The 12306-nt window shown below is 47.2% G+C and overlaps 1 protein-coding gene across 10 annotated transcripts in view; it reads right to left on the bottom strand.

Moving 5' to 3' along the window:
- LOC119442224 (probable RNA-binding protein 19) overlaps window positions 1–12306 on the bottom strand; it is a 113501-nt gene that overhangs the window by 57093 nt on the left and 44102 nt on the right. For all 10 annotated transcript variants that reach the window (XM_049661974.1, XM_049661973.1, XM_049661976.1 and 7 more), the window contains one exon: window positions 9565–9672. In XM_049661974.1, the coding sequence (XP_049517931.1) occupies window positions 9565–9672 (108 nt within the window). The remainder of the gene's footprint in view (window positions 1–9564; window positions 9673–12306) is intronic.

Raw genomic sequence — 12306 nt, 5'->3', positions numbered from 1 at the left:
AAAAGAAGGAATCAAACAAACAACAAACAAGTGCCTAAAGCCTTACTTGGTGCAGGTGATGGAGTGTTGTCCCACGACTCCTCCATGTTACTGCTTTCATGAGAAGAATAGGTTGTTCTGCTGCATATTCCTGCTTGGCTGAGCTGATGAACCTGAGAGGCAAGGAACAGGCAGTTCTCAACGTCATGGGCAACAGAAAAACTCTTTGTTGTTTTAAGCTTGGCACTAAATCGCATACCGTTTTTCTTCTTGGTTTCTTTGGCATTGCACAAAGAAAGAACAAAGGAGAACTTGTCATTCTGCAGTTCAACTGCCACAAACTCACCTCACAGAAATGTGAAGCACGACCTAACTCTCTCCCTGTACTAATGTCGCGCAGGTCCCCACAGTTCGTACCCATGTGCTACCAAAGAAGAGCGCATCCAAACTTTTAGCCCATTTCTGCAGCACAGAGCAGAATTTTCTGCCTTAATTGCAGCACTCGTAGCATCCAAGGGCATGTCCGCATTAATTGGGGCACAGCTGAATAGCTCCTAATTAATTAAAGGCCATGGGCAACAATATTTTGGACTGCAGAAAGAGGCTGATTTCAGACAGTAGAGCTACAGAGCAGCCTTCATAGAAAATTTTACATCTGAAATAAGAGTAGCTAGATGCATCGCGAAAAGCTAGCAAAAACAAGACATTTCTGACACACAAAATTAAAAGTACCGCTTGCACCGAAAATAATGCAGAACACAGAACGTTGAAGACCAGCATGGCTTCTCAGCCCGACCTCCAAGATCATGTGGCGCCCGTGACTTGCTCAAAATCTTGGACGCCAGGGTCTGGGAATTGGGTCAAATCTGCTAGCCAACAGGTACATGCATCCGCTTATGCTCCATTTCATACACAGCAGGTAACAATACAGAGGTGACTTCTGTTACTGCTCACATTTTCGACATAGAAATAGTTTGTCACCTATATGTAAGAAAGATATAGATATGCATCATGTAATTCGATGTAACATTAAATTTAATTACTTTATGCTGCAAAATATGATAAAATGATTACATGGAAGGCATCACAGATCTGAAACTATTTGCCATTGAATGAGCAGAGTGATGCAATTCTGCAACCATCAGCAACATGCCACTTGGACTCGTTAAAACATAGTACAGTATAGACCACTTATAACGTAACTGCTTATAGTGCAGGGCCAGATGTAATACGGTCTTTTCAGACTCCCGTTAATTTTCCTCTAGCACTCTATGTATACGCGTATCGCTTATAGTGCAGTTGCGGGACACGAAATACCGGTTACAGCGCGGCTACCTGGAAGTTCGCCAGTCAATCAAGACGGCAAACGCTCCCCTCAAGCCACAAATACCATATTTACTCGACTCTAACGCGCACTTTTTTTCCCGATAGAACAGGTCCAAAAATTGCGTGCGCGTTAGAATCGAGTATGACCCTAAATCTGCGTTACCATATAGTCGTCGGCATTTCAAAATGGCCGCCTTGCACGCGCGTCGAGCCTAGCTACCGTAGCTTCCTCCATGTCCTGCAGTACACGTGCTTATGCAATAGTCTACCGTCTGTCTTCACGTTCTCTGCGTCTGCTCTATCAGCATGAAGTACCGAGTTCATCGTGATGCCGCATTTATGCGACGTTTTTTGTCACCGATCTCGGGGGCGTACGGGTGTTAGAAGGGATGGAGAAGGAAGACGGGATGGCGACACAGCAAACAGATTTTTAATAACACACAACCTCAAAACCAAAACTAAAAATCAAGCACACTAAAACATACTGCGGGAACAATACTAACAAAGATACAACCTAAGTCTAATATATTACACACAAGTTCTCATTTGCGCCTACGCATGTATGTAGCGTCTATCCTTCAAAGTCAGGCAACCCTGTCTTATCGCTGAGACGCACGCCTGAAACGCTTCAAAGAGTCACCTTGCTGCACCCGTCGTTGAACGTGTGTTCCGGCTTGTCGGCTCTTTTTCCCCAGCGGTCGGTGCTTTCGTTGACGATGTAGTTAGTCGCCTTGTAGTCGTCACGTCATCTCTTTATCGGTGGTGAGCTCGCCGGTACTTCATCGGTGATGAGCTCATCAGTAATACTTCCGTGACGGCGCTCGGCGTTGCTTAGGCCCACCTGGATAGGCCTAGCGTCGGGATGCGTCACAACTTCTTCATGAGTGCCAACGTGGCGTCCCACGGAGAATCGAACATGCCGGTCTGCCGCAGAAGGGGGATCCTCTCTGGGGTGCCCGGTCCTGCCGTGAGAGGCTGCAGCCAGTCCAGGAGCCTCGCTCAAACTTGCCGAGGTCGACGGCCACACCTTGGACGGCCAACGTCACGGACTCAGCCAGACCCCCAAGTCTCCCATCGCCAGAGCGGAGCTGGCGATGCGACCTTCCTGGCCCGGAGCCATGTCGATAATCCACCGACAGCGCCGTTCATCCCCCGATCACGCCTTGGCTCACGCGCCTCGAGAGCTCATGCCGTTCCGAACACTGTGCTTCACGTGCTCTTCTTCTTTTTCATTCCGCGGGCGGCCTCTTACATATGACAATTTAAAAGGAAAGTGATCATGTGTGCGGAGACGGATGGAATTCGGGCTGCATCACGGGCGTTCGTAGAATCCGAAACTTGCGTTCGGGACTGGCTCAAACAGAAGAGGATTTTCGCCAGCAAAGCAATCGGAACAATTTCAGTGGACCGAAGCAGGACGTAATCTGCGACGATCGCCTTAGCCCTATCTTGAAAGCAATCTGCGACGGGGAAAGTCCACCGCGCGCAGTGTTTTCAACGCTTATAGGTCGCGTCGCGTAGAAGCAAGAGGCATGATAGCATGAAGGTCAATTTGCTCGCTGCGCTTCGTCACTCGAGCGTTTTAAAAGATAGTTCGTTTCCGCGGTCAATGAGCGAAATGTGTTCATGTTTGCTTGTGCGCACGTGTCACGGTGCTTGTTAACTTATTTAGTAAGCGAACACGGAACTTAGAGCACGAGCAGCGACGGCATAAATGCGCCTGGAGTGTCCATTATCGCAATAAAATAGTTGTTTTGGTTATAGTGCAGTACCGCTTATAATGCGGATATTCGCGACTCCGGCGACTTACGTTATAAGCGGTCTACATTGTATGTCTCATTGTGGAAGAACAAAGGTGCACTAATAGTACACGATTTAATGCAACTTGATGTGCACAGAAGTTGTACTTCTAATATACGAAGTAGTTATTCTTCAGAAAGTATCGCAGTTCAAAACGAACTACACTGCAAAACGTCCAGAACGAGCCTTCAATGACTGCACTACATGCACAGCTTCTGCAGCATCACCTGATAAGCACAAAATGGTGTATAGGTGCTATTTAAAGGCTGTTATAAATCTATAGACAATCACCAGCCCTGCAGCTTTGCCAATACAGCCTAGACCACTTATAACTTAAGTCGCCGGAGTCACAAATTTTCACACTATAAGTGGTATTGCACTATGACTAAAACAACATTTCTCAAAGGCTGTGCACATGCACAAATGCAGACCAAGCAGCTGCGTGTCTGGGAATCGAAGCATACAAGTAGGACGTGCCCTCACTCTCATTGGCGAGGTGGATTTTGCACGCGCAACATCTGCACTTTGCAGAGATACAGTCACCAGATTTCTTAGTCTAGTCTCCTAGGGCAGACGACTGTTTTAAAAGCAGGCACTTGTGTGGTGCAGTGGGAGGTGTCCTGATGTGAGATCAGACATCTAATGTGCTCCTGATGTAGTGGGCTTCTGTATCCGGAGTCAGTGTAAATAATATAAAATAAACCCTTTTACAAAGGAGCTGTTAGAACCTCGCTATAATGATCATTCCGTCGTCCGCAGCTTCGCCGAGCTGGGGGAGAGAGCTGAGAGAGAGTGAAAGCAGACTATAAAAATAGCATCGCGCAGCATAGCGAATGCGAGATGGAGAGGAGTGAGGCAGGTGGTAGTGGGGTGCATAGAGCTGCTGCTGACGCCAACCGCGTTTCCCCGCGTTCGCGCCGAACGCGCCCGATGTCCGTGACTGCAGCCGATGCTTCTGGCGGCAGCTCGGCAGGTTTCAACCAGAGAACTTGACACTCGTCGCTTCCGAAAGACTGAAGCGAGAGCTAGTGAAGCTGAAACCAAGCATCGCAGAAGAGAACATCCCGAGTTTAGATTGAGGGAAGCCATGAGTCCGCGTAGGCAAAGAAATGAAGATCCAGAGGCTCGTGAATGTGGCCAGTTGAATTCATCGCGACACTACGCAGAACATCGCGAAGAAATCCTGAGCGCCATGAAAAAGAGGAGACTGGAAGATCCTGGGTTGCGGGTGCTCAGGAACTTTCGCAACATGCGACAACTTGGGACTAACGGTGCTAATGGGCGCTCGCTTCAGCGGTCCTCTTTCTTGCAGTGGAAAAAATTATGCGTGGTTCTGCTATCGCAAACACCAGAGACCAGCGGAGATGGGGGAAGCCAAGCAAAAGTTAGACTAAGTGTGTGATTTTGTCACTACTTTACTAGGCTTTCCCCAGCTCCGCCGGTCTTTGGTGTTTGCGACAGCAGAGCCATGCATAATTTTTTCCTTCATTCCTACTACCAGACGTACTCATCAATGGGCTTGATGGATTCCTGGCCCAAACACTACCTCAAGTTGCAACAGCGCGTAGAAAGAGGCGTGCACAGAAAAAAGGGCAAAAGAAGGAAGCCTTCATTGTTAGGCGACACGCGTCTGGGCGGAGCATGCAGTAACAAAACTTGATGCGTTCTCACCTCCGCAACAGAAAAGTCCCCTCCTGCACTTTTCTCCTCTCACACCATCTCAGGCTTTCCAAGCCTATGCGCTGCACCTCCCCAGGAGCAACTTGCAAGGCGTCCGCTTTCTGCACCGTGCTGTCTGCTAGCCGACCACTCCAGTTGTCGTGAAAGATACACTAAAATCTAAGAATCCCCAGATTTTGAAATATGAATTTATATTACTGAGGCATTAATAACATGAAACGGAAATTGAATAACGATAGTTATTCTGAAAAGTTCGATATTCTGAAGTTCATATTATTGTAATATTTTTACATTGAAACTAGTATCTCTAAAAATGATCGCTTGAGAATTGTGGCCAATGAAGTAAGTGCAAATGGCAACGACGATGTGCCACTTTCATTATGAAAGCTCATTTTTTAAAAATCATTCACTTCTGTCAAGGTTAATTCTGCACGGCTAGCTTTTTCCAATTGTGAACGTAAAGTCAAACTATATTTTTATTTTACAGGGTTCGCACAGGTTTCCAAAAAAAATTCAAGGACTTTTCAAGGACTTATCAAAAATTTTACTATTTAATACGGTAGTTCACACACATTACATTTTATTGGACAGAACAAAGGAAAGTGATTTCACTTAGTGCACGTACAGTTTCATTCGACTAGATGAAATTCTGAAGGTCAGGGCAGATCTTTCAGTTTCTTTTCTATTTGCGTCTTAATGCTGCCGAGTTCTTCAGCCTTCGCTTTTGCGGTCTTTCTCAAGCTGTTTGATTTCACCACGTGCGTGATGTCACCAGTTCTCTCAGCCTTTTCTGCATATCCATCTGCAGAGGCCGTTAAATCGGCAACAGCTGCCTCAAGCTTCTTTTTCTTTGTCTGCAACCCTTCAACTTCTTCCATGATTGTGCACCTTTTTGTCTGCTTTGAGTTTTCCTGGTGCCGTTTTTTTTTTTTTTTTTTCTTATTCCAAGTGCACCGTAATGCTGCCTCACTGCGGACACAGCTATTTCGAGTTCTTTTGTTATAGGAACATTCAAAATTCCACCTGCCCTGGCCACTGCGCCACATACGATAGGCTGTGAAATGTATGACAAACCTTTCAGATTCTCTACGGAGATCTGGTGGTTGATGCAGAACCCCAGTTCGACAGTTGCTTACCCATGCCTTAAAGCAAGCAACAACCTGACTGCTTTCCACAGCTCTTTGTAGGAGGGATTGAAGCTCAGGAGGTCATGAAAAAACTCGTCCAGCCTGCTAAGGCTCCTCTCAAACAGGCAAAGCTCGTGCTTTACCTCTTGCAGTAGCTCAGTGTATTCTGCCATTACACAATCTCGTTGGCAGTCACTCAGTCTTCCTGCCATGGTCAAGACGTCCAACACCTTCCTTAGGCTCACATGGCACTGATCTGGCATCAAGCACACGAGCCGGGGGTCTAGAGATGCCAGGTTTCTAACCATTGATGATTTAAGGGGACTTCGTTTCAGTATTTTCTTGGTCAGAGCTGCCAAAAATAGTTTACACTCCATTCTGAATTGAAATGTATCTTTCGCACTTGCCCTTGAATCTTTCAGTGCTTGTTCACATTTGGGGCCGATATCCACTTTTTCAAGTGGAGTGTGGTTATCAGGGTTATCAACGTCTACCCTGAGCAAACCACCAATCCCTGCCAATGAAGACAACACTGAAGCCTTCATGAATTTCACAAGGAGCTTCCCCACAACACTCTCAAGGTCGCTAGCAAGAAAGACGATCATTGGCTTGTCGGACTGGTAGTCTTTCAAGAATAGCTGAAGAATGGAAGCAACACTGAGCGCGAAGTTTAGTTTTGCCAGCGTCAAGGAATCACGACAAAAGCTGTACACATTTTCAAATGATGCACACTTTGGTAAGCTCACCTGCTTACTTATTGCAGCACCACATATTTTTTTGTCACTCCAAAGAAGCAAAGCTCTTTCAATGACAATTGTGTTTTCCACCCATCTAACAAACTGTAGTGGAAATGTTTCCTGGTTAGCCACAGTTGAAAAATCTTCCCTTCGTGCTACTGAGTCTCGAAAGAGTGCACTCAGGCTTGACAGCAGAACATCAATGCCCCACTTGCTGGCTCCTACCCCTGCCCTGTAGGCATTGTGGATGGCATGAAGGCCACACGTCCCTAAGTCAACACATTGGACCTGATGGTTTTCCTGCAAGTGCACTTGCATATTACTAAAGAACTTCAGGTTAACGTTTGGCCACCTCGTGTGACTTGCAGGCGCTGTTTTGATGAGTCACCTGCGATGGAGTCAACCCAGTAGACCGCTCGCTTGTGCTTGGTGCCAGGTAGTTCTGTATAGTTTCCAGCTGCCATTTGCATGATTCCACAGTGCTTTGCACTTTTCAAGTGGCTTCCGAGAGCAGATGCGCCCATAGAAGCGATGTCGAAGGTCTTTCTGCAGGATGTGCATTTCGCGCGGTGGGGTCTCATGTATCCGGCGCAACTCAAAGTTTGTAATCGTCGTTGCTGAGCCAAGCCGCTTTGGAATTTACATTTCCCAGGCATTATTCTGAACTATGCGCACCCCAACCGAAACAGGGGAAAAAGCAAACGAAGCATCTACGGCACCGGAGTGAGCACACACAGATAAACAAAACACAATGTGGCCTACAGGCTATGAGGCTGTACCTGTTTTTAGTGGGTTGCCAATAAATCCAGCCCAAAGCAAATCCCCCCAAAAAGTGAAATACTACCAAAATCAACTGTTAAGATTCATGTAACTGCTTTTTCGTTACAAATAAGCATGATGGCACAACTTGTATTTTTTCCGAGGAGGTCGAGACGCTCTAGCCTCATTGTGGCCAGCAACTTATGGCTTTTGGCCAACCCCGAAGTCGAAGCAAGCCAGAGGGGAAGAAAAAAAATTACGCAGCAGACGCGCGCTCGCCTCTTCCTCGCGCAGGAAGTTTGACTTTGTGGTCCCGGCGTTGCGGAAAGCAATGAAGTTTGCCGGGCCATATAACGCGAGTCGCATTGTCGGACCCCGTGAAAACACCAAGAATTCATGGGTTCTCAAGGACAGAAAGGAAATTCCAGGACTTTCAAGGCCTTGAAAACGGAACTTTCGATTTCAAGGGTTTTCAAGGCAAATACAGTGGAATCTCGATGATACGATCACGGCTAAAACGAATTTCCGGATGATACGAATTTTTCTGCGGTCCCGGCCGAGCCCCATTACTTTGCAACGTGCTAGAGAACGGTTGTTACGAATCGAGTTTCGACCCGCGTCGGTTGATACGAATAAACGCCGCCCCACCGACGGCCGCGAAAGAGAACAGGTGCAGTCACGCGCGTTTCCCTTTCTCTTTTGGTGCGGAGGTGCGGACGCAGCGCCGGACAGCACGGAAACCACGACTAGGCGCGAGGAGTTTGAAGCAATGGCGCTTTTGTTGCTTTTGTGCTTTTCTTCTTGTCTCTTCGCTCGCTGCCGCGGCCGCGCTTCCCCACGCGCGGCCGCCGCAGCGAGCGAAGGTTCGTGCAGTTTATCGCTTCAACGGAAACTGAGCGGCATAAGCACAGCGCATACAAAGGTCAAAGCCGTGTGGAGATCGCTTTCAAGATGCGGTGCGCGAGACAACGCCGATAGCCGGCACAGGCGCAAAGTACAAGAACGCATTTGTTGGCAGAGTAGAAGCCGCCCCCGCCCTCCCTCTCTCTCGCGCTACCTTCCCGATTTGCTCCTTTCGCGTGGGGAGATTGCGTCGCCAGTTACCCTTGCGCTCGGTTGCAAGCATTTGGCGCCGCAGCACAGCGTTGCCCCCCCCTCCCTTCCATACCCCCCCGGCCTTTCGCGCAACGAAGTCGCGTTTGCTCTCCACTATGCGTTCGCTATCCGTGAAGGCCGTACGCTTTCGCTCGCACATACGGCGCACGGTGACGCCTTGGACTCGTGCTCCACGGCTCATGCTCCTCCTCCGCATCGCCCTCGTTGATCTCCTCTCCCATCGGTGAGCGCACCACGTGCTCGCTACCGCTCTTGTCGGCGAGATTTTCCAGCGCAAGCCGCAATTTCGTCTCACGCGGCTGCACTGTAAGTGGCATGCATATACATGGAGTTCTATGGGAGGGTAAACGGGAGTCGGAAAAGGCCGCATTGTAGCCAGTTCTGCACTATAAACGGTTACGTTATAAGTGGTCTATGCTGTAAATGCTTTTTACGTACGTGTGCCTGAGTGAGTTCACCTCTCGACTCTTTAATTTAGCTAGATTTAATTGTGTTTCGATTATACGAATTTCGGCTAATATGAATTTTTTTCGTGACCCTGTGAGATTCGAATCATCGAGATTCCACTGTACGTGTGTGCACTCTGTTTTATCAACCAGGCATGCGTTACATACAGGTGCAATTTTAATTTCTTACTTCAAGCCCGAGAAAATTGAGTGCGTGTGAGATTTGAGGGCACGTTAGAATAGGGTAAATACAGTATGTAGGTACATGTGTTATAAATGTTTCATACATTGAAACATTTATAAGTAAAATGTTTCAATGTTTGTCCCCTCTGCTTTTTTTCAGGCAGCCCGGTTACGGGATGGGGATTTTCTTGCCACTTGAATATTGTTACAAGTGGGTTCAACTGTAGTGAGATGGGAGACGTCCCATGACCTCCACAAATATTTATGCAAATGCAGTCTCGGAGGCCAAAGAGTACATCAATACTCTTCTTTGTAGTTGGCTTTGTTGTACCATCCCTCCCCCCTCCTCCGTAATGTTATCGTCCAAAAGGAGGAATCGAACAAACAACAAACAAGTGCCTAAAACCTTACTCGGTGCAGATGATGGTGTGCTGTCCCACGACTCCTCCATGTTACTGCTTTCATGAGAAGGATAGGTGTTGTTCTGCTGCATATTCCTGTTTGGCTGAGCTGATGAACCTGAGAGGCAAGGAAGAAGCAGTTCTCAACATCATGGGCAACAGAAAAACTCTGTTGTTTTAAGCTTGGCACTAAGTCGCATACCGTTTTTCTTCTTGGTTCCTTTGGCATTGCACAAAGAAAGAACAAAGGAGAACTTGTCATTCTGCAGTTCTGCCACAAACTCTACCTCACAGAAATGTGAAGCGCGACCTAACTCTCTCCCTGTACTAATGTCGCACAGGTCCCCACAGTTCGTACCCATGTGCTACCAAAGAAGAGCACATCCAAAGTTTTAGCCCCTTTCTTCAGCACAGAGCAGAATTTTCTGCCTTAATTGCAGCACTCGTAGCATCCAAGGGCATGTCAGCATTAAATGGGGCACAGCTGAATAGCTCCTAATTAAAGGCCATGGGCAAAAATATTTTGGACTGCAGAAAGAGGCTGATTTCAGGCAGTAGAGCTATAGAGCAGCCTTCATGGAAAATTTTACATCTGAAATAAGAGTAGCTAGATGCACCACGAAAAGCTAGCAAAAACAGACGTTTGCGATACACAAAATTTAAAATTATCGCTTGCACCGAAAATGATGCAGAACACAGAACGTTGAAAACCAGCACGGCTTCTCAGCCCGACCTCCAAGATCATGTGGTGCCTGTGACGTGCTTAAAATCTTGGGACACCAGGGTCTGGGAATTGAGTCAAATCTGCTAACCAACAGGTGTATGCATCCGCTTATGCTCCATTTCATACACAGCAGGCAACAATACAGAGGTGACTTCTGTTACTGCTCCCTTTTTCGACATAGAAATAGTTTGTCACCTATATGTAAGAAAAATATAGATATGCATCATGTAATTCGATGTAACATTAAATTTCATTCCTTTATGCTGCAAAATATGACAAAATCATTACATGGAAGGCATCGCAGATCTGAAACTATTTGCCACTGAATGAGCAGAGTGATGCAATTCTGCAACCATCAGCCACAACATGCCACTTGGACTCGTTAAAACATAGTATGTCTCATACTGGAAGAACAAAGGTGCACTAATAGTGACCCAGCTATTACAGCTAGAATAGTTCACCAGCAACAGATAGGCAAAAAAAACACGTCAGCCTTTAATAATGGCTGGACCTCGGAGAGCGCGCGCGCAACCACGAACTTCGTCGTTCTCGCCTCAAGGGGCCAGTGTCACCACGTGCCAACTTATTTCGCGTCAATAGTACACGATTCAATGTAGCTTGATGTGCACAGAAGTTGTACTTCTAATATACAAAGTAGTTATTCTTCAGGAAGTATCGCAGTTCAAAACGAACTACACTGCAAAACGTCCAGAACGAGCCTTCAATGACTGCACTACATGCACAGCTTCTGCAGCATTACCTGCTACGTACAAAATGGTGTATAGGTGCTATTTAAAGGCTGTTATCAATCTATAGACAATCACCAGCCCTGCAGCTTTGCCAATACAGCAAAGACCACTTATAACTTAAGTCGCCGGAGTCACAAATTTTCACACTATAAGTGGTATTGCACTATGACTAAAACAACATTTCTCAAAGGCTGTGCACATGCACAACATGCAGACCAAGCAGCTGTGTGTCTGGGAATCGAAGCATACAAGCAGGATGTGCCCTCACTTTCATTGGCGAGGTGGATATCGCGCACGGAACATCTGCACTTTGCAACGCCGCACATTGCCACAGGCGAACACGAAACGCACTCACGGACTCAAATGATTTTTTCTGCAGTGCTGGAGCTGTTCAAAACAACAAATTAATTTTACCGTCGAAATTTTTTTTTTCCAGCCTGCCCGATAATTTACACATTTTTGCTACCCCACCTGTGTGCTAAAAAGGCTAAAAGATCTGTCTGCAACCTTATTTACCTTCGGCACACAAACTGCAGAGCAAGAGAGCAAAAATGTGCACATGTTCGATGCGGACTGAGGCTCACTGACAAGCGGCCAGAGCAAACGGCTTCCATGTCGTTTAGGCAACCCTCACGTGCCTGCTAAGCCAGCACAATGCCACTAGTTTTCAGAGCACAGCTCTTAGGCTCCTGCCGCGAGCATTGGTGTCCTACCTCATAACAAGCGAACGAACACAGCAAAAGATGTGAGCAAACACAGAGCGCAGTGGGGGGATGAAAAAAGCGGCAAGTGTGAAGAGAACATGAGGAGGAGGGGGTAACAGAACCATGAGGTGGAAAGCAGAGGAGGGCATGGCGAAAGCGCGAGAAAAAAAGCGTAGTGCCGCACATGAGGGGCTTTGCGGCGACAATTGCTGCGAGATGTGCCAGAGTAGCGCACATCGTCTGTATCAACACAAAGCGCTGCATTAGCGGAGGTCGTCTGCAGCAGCTGCTGTCAATCGTGCCCACGCATCACTGATGTGCTTCCTCTCGTGATCTCCCAATTAGCGAGCCAGTCATACCACACTTCGCTCCGTTTGCAACGTGCAGCACGAGACAGATGATCCGCACCAGCCAATACATTGCTAAATGAAAACATGTATACAGCTGCACTCAAATTTCGCATTAGGGAGTATCATATTCGTCTGTGATTTTTTTCGATCTTTTTTTCTCGTTCACTCGCTCCACATTTTCTCCTCCGCATCGTCCTCGTTGTTCTCCCCTCGGTCAACGCACTT

The sequence above is a fragment of the Dermacentor silvarum genome, chromosome 2, assembly GCF_013339745.2.
Source record: "Dermacentor silvarum isolate Dsil-2018 chromosome 2, BIME_Dsil_1.4, whole genome shotgun sequence".
Taxonomy (NCBI): Eukaryota; Metazoa; Arthropoda; class Arachnida; order Ixodida; family Ixodidae; genus Dermacentor; species Dermacentor silvarum.
This window is presented reverse-complemented; position numbering and strand designations above follow the sequence as displayed.